Below are 6,679 nucleotides of genomic sequence, written 5' to 3'. Positions count from 1 at the left end.
ATTTCTTAAGTTAATAGCCTCGTGCTGATAAATGTAACGAATATTATTAAAATTATGAATAAATTATGAATATTAATTAAAACCTACATCATATGAGATTAAAAATTAAAATAAACATAAATGACATTTTTCACAACTGTCGTCAAGCATGATAGCTAAGTCTCTTTGTCTTATTTTTTTGATAAGACGAGATAATTTGGACCACAGATATGGACCCTGGTATCGCACAGAGTGCTTCCCATATCTCACAGATTGAAAGCTTGGTACCTTAAAATCATTTTCTTTAAAGATGTCCACTACATAACTAAGCATTAGTTTGTATTTCACTTTCTCAAACTCATTAATAATTCATAAGCCAAAAGAAATCACCACCGTGAAGGAAGTTTTGATATGTGGTCTTAATTAGCATAAAATTTGGCCAACTTTGATCCCAAATATCTCTTAAAGTACTGATTCCTTTGAGAAGCAATATCAAACACTCGAAAGAGTGTTTCATCAGATATCCAACCACCTCGAAATCGGTTAAAAAAACTCGGCCTTCGGCCTCGTTTTTCAACTCGCTTCTCGGTGTTTTGATATCCGATGAAACACTCCTTCTCGTGTTTGATATATTACTTATACATCATAATAGCTATATCTTGAAACCTCCGGTTATATAGAGTAGTTAATTTAGCTTTCTCGAGGAGTTCTTCATATGTGGCTGATTTTTCCTCAAAAGATGGAATCTGACTTCATTTTCATCAACAGCGCGTTCCAACTTCCAGCCTAAAAGCATTTTCATTTGGATCTATTTAAGGGAAATTTTGTAGTAGTCGGCAATTTGAACGCGCTTGTGCAGTACGAGGCCAAAATTTTACGTCCAGATTTGTAGAATTCCTGTTGGACTTAAACAGCGTTTACACGAACGCACTTTCATTTGGAACCGCATCGTTTTCAATGCGGTTACACCTTCTGTTTACATGAAATCGATCGAGACTGTTGCCGAAACCGTGTCGATTTAAAACCGCTGCCAAAAGAGGAGCGTTTTTAAAACGATGCGGTTTCATCTGTCGTGAAAACCGCGAAACCGCATCGATTTGAATACGGTTTCTATTTTGGCGCGAAATTTGCATTGGTCAATTCAAAATAGTGAACTTTGCACCTAGTGCAGCGCTCGCTTATACCATCACGACTTGGATTTTCTGGCGAAAACCGTTCCGTGTGAACACTTCAAAACCCCATCGATTTTGACGCGGTTTCGAAGTCATGAAACCCTGTCGATATGAAACCGCGTTCGCGTAAACGCTGCCTACAATTTTCATTACGCGAACGAAAACTGAAACCGTACCGCACGGGCATCACGCGCCTTTATCGACTCCTTAACCCTGCAACATGGTAGCTTAAACGTCGACAAAGCTCTATATTACATTACGTTAACAGATGCTGTTTGTGGTACTGTGGTTAAGTGAAGGTAATGTGGTTGTGCCCACCAAGTGCGCATGCGCATTTGTAAGAACAGTCGATGACATACGCTATCAATATGACACAAAAAGGCGGTACGGAGTTTAAAAGACAGACTTTGCCTTAAAATTGAGCTTCAAACCACACATCTGGTTTACACCTGCCATTGTTTATTGCAACTTCACCCCGACAAAAAACTTGAAAAGAGTATGATGCGTGGTTTAATTCTGCTATGCGAGGCTTAATCGATCAGTGGTAAAGGGAAGGGCCAAAATTTATGCCAGCCGTTTACAATCCGTCATATGCTGTCGACAAAGAACTGACAACACTAAAATCGGTAGCTTTTGGGGAACTGCAATTAGCGACTTGTCTCCAGCACAAGCAGTGAATAATCTCAAAATCTACACAGAAAAATATATCAAAACAGCAGGCGAACTAGCTCAAAGACGAGAAGTTTGGAATTTATCGAACAGGAACGAAAAGCAAACAAAAATATCGCACGGAAAATGTTCTACCTTAAAAGTTATTCTTGAATTATTTCCTGTGATAATTAAAGGAGAATTGCTGGTCATTTCAGTGAAAATCAAAGTGGTTTTAATGCCACGTCCATTCTATTTCAGGAATTAATACAATGGCCGGCAAACAAATACGATTCAAGGGGATTTTCCTGTAAATTTCCTGTGATAAGTGTCGCTGGATTGATGTAGCTTAAACAATAAACCGCTGTGAAAGTCTTCAATTACAACTTAGCCACCTTGCTCTCAAGGAAACGACCTCAAATTAACCTGCATCCTTTAATTAATAGCGCGATTCAGCAGCTGCTGTGTTTTCCCATATTAATTTTCTTTTTCTGCATCGAGTTGTTGGGATAATGTCTGCGGTTAGCGGGATTATATTCGACGCTTCCAGAGAAGACAGGATCACAATCAACGTTGGGGGTTTTCGTCACAATACGTTTTTGACGACGTTGAAAAATATACCCGACACTCGGCTTTCGTGGATTGCAGAGAATCATCCAAACAGCCCGGACTACAATCCAGTGATAGGAGAGTATTTTTTCGATCGGCACCCGCAAATTTTTACGGAGGTCTTAAACTACTACCGGACAGGAAAGCTACATTGTCCAGTGGATGTGTGCTCGGCGCAGTTTCAAGATGAATTGTCATATTGGGGGATAAATGACCGTGATATCGAACCTTGCTGCTGGGTACTTTACAAGAGACAAATCAACACCGAAGAAACGCTCAAGACATTTCACCTGGATCACGCAAGGAAAACTTCTGGCGATGAAGTAAAGAAGGAGCGAAAGAGCACCATTGCCAGTTTGTTTGGCTCGGAGAAAGAGCTCCAACGAAAGTATCGTGAATATTGGAGAAAACTCCGGCCTAGAGTATGGGCTTTGTTGGACGATCCGCGCTCTTCTATGGCAGCAAAGGTAACGTTTTGCATTGCCTATCACCCAACAGAACTCTGTAGAAAAAAAAATGTTACTGAGGTCGTATTTGCATCTCCAAAACCAATTGGCAATCTAAATATTAAAGGCATGCAGAAGTTAACCTTTTGAAACACCTGCGCGGAAATTCTACTATGTAGCTTTTCTCTTACCATTTTAACTTGTAAACACCATCAAGAGTTGCGTTTTTGGGAATTGAAAGGGGTCGTAGTCACAAACAGTGCTCAAAGAGAGTTTTGCAATCGCAAGAAGGCGACGCTGCCTAATATTTTGAAAAAAAAAAAAAGGTTGCTTTTAATTTATACTTCACCCCACTCACGACAATGTCACTCTAAAAAAAAAAAAAGGAAAAATAGTCGATCAGATTTAAAGCCCAAGGGCCATTTTAGATTTGTATTTTAAGCAATAATCCATGTTGTTTATTAAACTAAAGCTCTAACTAACCACAATTTGTTCGTTGACTCAACATATACTAAAAGGATAACTTGCAAATGCGGCCACTTTAGACGGCGTTAAAAAATGCCCATAATTTTCAGACGAGATTTTATTCGTGTAAATCACTATAGAGCTGCTTAGCTTACCAAAAAATATCCAAGTTTTAAACATTTTCTTAATTTATTAATTTCGACTTTCCAGAAAAAAATTGTTAGAAAATTCCACGCTCATGCAATAACTCGGGTTTGATCCAAACACAACCCTGGAGTACTTTTAATCCTGTTCCTTTGGCGTTTAATCTCTGCAAACGATGATTTGAGTATTGCAAACAGATTCAAGGAAATCGCCACTTTGAGACAGGTGTTTCTTCGTAAAATTGGCTTTGTCATAAAAGACTGCTTCTGTGAGAACACTCCATGATCTAAGATTTGATGCCGAATTGTCGCTAAATCTTTTCATAGAAGAACAAAACCAAACGATTCTCATTAAAAATGATATTTATCAGTAACTTGCGACCATTCAGAATTGTTCGTAGTCACAGGAAGTGCTGATTTCATATGTAAATCGACTAAAATTGTTTTCCCAGCAACACAGTTTGCAATCGACCTCATTTTAAAAACAGTGGTTCGGAAATCAAAGATAAAGTGTAACCCTAACCCAAGCAAATGTCCCTCGTTAGATTGTAGTGAGAGTTACTTGAATATTCTATATATTGACCAACTCAACGTCATTTTTGATTAAGGTAATTTCATTCAAAACGACGTACCATCCAGTTTTTTGTCAAACTTGGCACAATTAATATTCATGTACAGGACATTCAAAAAATTCAATCTGACAAAGATGGGCTCACCGTGTTTGTTTTTACCGAATTACGCTGGGAGCGTTCGAAACTTAATGAACCGGAAAAATTGTTGTTACATTGCTAAAGCTACTGAATATTACTGAAAACTTAAGCTTACTTATTTGTCAGGGCTAAAATCTTTCACTAAAGTGATTTCAAATTGCTCAATCTTACAAAGCAATGCAAGCAAATTGGACCGCTACATCATCACCTCACACTCAATGCCTGGCTCCAAATGCAGTTTCACTTCATTTATATTTAAATACTATAACTTCTACTATCCAACTTTGAACCCTTAAAATATGTTTTCCGTGTACCTATTACGAGTACATAACGCCATTAAAAAGGATGGGGTGGGGGGGGGGGGGAAATGAAAAAAAAATAACAAAGATAAGGTCGAACAATGTTAATAAAGTTCGTCCTCTCCGCCTTGCAAGTCGAATGTACGGTGTTCACGAACTGAGGTTATAATGGTCGCCACACCATAAATGTTTTGCCATAAAAGGAAAGAGAGAACTGCCCCATTCATGTCGATACGATTTTGTTGAAAACTAATTTAAAATAAGAGAAAGGTTGGACCCAAGGCTTTAAGCAAGTAAGAATTCATTCAAGTCCACGTAATGTGTCAGTAAGTAAAGCTATGATCTTCGAAGTTATGGACACAATTTTAGCAACTGCGTAGAGCAGCCTGAAAATTCAGGACTTCCACGGGGTTTGAAATGAGCCATAAAGCCAACGTCATAGCTCAGTTCGTTAGAGCGACGCACCGGTATCGCGAGGTCACGGGTTCAACCCCCGTAGAAGTCCTGAATTTTTCAGGCCTCTCTTCGCAATTGCCAAAATTGCGTCAATAACTGCGAAGATCATAGCTTTACTTGCTTTCATATCTGCAGTTCAGTATATGATTAATATCATATATACCGTTTCGTTCATTAATGTGTTATTATTCGTATTATCTTCTATTGTTGTATATTGTTACCCTTTTAGCACTGAAACTTTCTTAAGTTTCGCTCATGGCTTCTCTTTGAAATGGAGGATAAGATAAACATGGATTTTGTTTCTGTACATGCAGAGCTTGTAACATGATCGAGCTAAACAAGAATCAAATTAATGGCACCGAGTAAAGGCTACATCGAGCCACTTATTTCCTACATATATCGGGTAACGAGGCATTTGTTTCATATTTCACAGGTTTTCATTGGTTTAACAAGTCTGTTCATCACGATCTCCGTCACGCAATTTTGCTTGAGTACCGTGACATCCATAAAAGAAAATCCAACTCAAATGCATGCGCTCCGAAGCTTAGATTTCGTGACATCCATGTGGTTCACCGCCGAGTTTCTCCTACGTCTCATCTTTTGCCCAGATTTGAAACGTTTTGCTCGCAATCCCATGAACTGGATCGACGTTCTAGCTGTCCTGCCATTTTATCTTTCACTGTATCAAGTGGCAACATCAAGGACTTCCTGGTTGGTTGTCATGAGGACATTGAGAATCTTCCGTATTTTCAGCCTGTCCTTTTCGTTTCAAATCCTGTTCCACACACTCATGTCAAGCAAAAACGAGTTGCTCCTGGTTTTCATAAGCCTCATCGTCCCCATAATCCTATTCTCTAGTATGATTTATATCGTAGAGAACGAAGCCAACAGAGAAATGTTTCCTAGTATCCCAGAATCCTTCTGGTGGGCTATCGTGACCGTCACTACTCTGGGATATGGTGACGTAGTTCCGGTCACCAAACTAGGTAAAATAATCGGCGCAATGTGCGCAATATGCGGGGTCATAATCATTGCCATTCCAGTGTCTGTGATTGGGAGCAACTTCTCTTATTTTTACATGCAAGCGCGCACGCGCATACAACAACCGCGACGTTCAACCAAGATGCCCACATTGGCGCCAGTGTCCGCTAATTTGATGTACAAGCGTTTCGCACGCAGGCGCAGTGGCTCGTCCAACGGGAGCGTAAATGAAAGGTCGCTTGTGAGACGCAGCTCGAGTTTAAGAGGAAAAACGTCGACACAGTATCGGAAACGGCCGATAAGAAAATCGGAACACACAGCTCAAGAAAGAGACTACGAGATGTCGAAAATGCTTGCACAAAATTATCGCCCGGAAGCACTTTCGGAGGAATCCTGAACTGGGGATTGAGGCCAGGCTGTCGAAAATCTTCCTTCAGGGTTAAAATGGTTGAGGCTAAGGGGCGCAGAAATCATGGAAACAGCGGGAGTTTTGTGCGAGTGGGAGCTTGTAACAGTTAAACTGAGAGAGTGAGGGTTGGCAACGATAAGCTGAAAGAGAGGGGAGGTTTTATCACGAACTTAGTATAATCCGCCCTTTGGTTGTATTCCGGAGGTTATCCAGCTGACGAAGATGATCACTTCTCAGGCCGTAACATTCAGTGATAATTATATTATACAAACAGCACTTGCAGCACCTCTTCACAACAAAGCCTTTTGACAGAGTGAAATAACTATATAACATTATAAAAGGTTTCATTGACCCGACCAGCA

The 6,679-nt window shown here is 39.9% G+C and overlaps 1 protein-coding gene across 1 annotated transcript; it reads left to right on the top strand.

Annotated features, from left to right (window-relative positions):
- The first annotated feature begins 1,865 nt into the window (after positions 1 to 1,865).
- LOC137972460 (voltage-gated potassium channel KCNC1-like) lies at positions 1,866 to 6,676 on the top strand. The gene is made up of 2 exons (XM_068819208.1): positions 1,866 to 2,875; positions 5,361 to 6,676. Exons 1-2 carry the CDS (start codon positions 2,312 to 2,314, stop codon positions 6,303 to 6,305), a joined length of 1,509 nt encoding a protein of 502 aa, XP_068675309.1. The 5' UTR covers positions 1,866 to 2,311; the 3' UTR covers positions 6,306 to 6,676.
- Positions 6,677 to 6,679: the final 3 nt, after the last annotated feature.

This window comes from Montipora foliosa, chromosome 10 (assembly GCF_036669935.1).
Source record: "Montipora foliosa isolate CH-2021 chromosome 10, ASM3666993v2, whole genome shotgun sequence".
Taxonomy (NCBI): domain Eukaryota; kingdom Metazoa; phylum Cnidaria; class Anthozoa; order Scleractinia; family Acroporidae; genus Montipora; species Montipora foliosa.
This window is presented reverse-complemented; position numbering and strand designations above follow the sequence as displayed.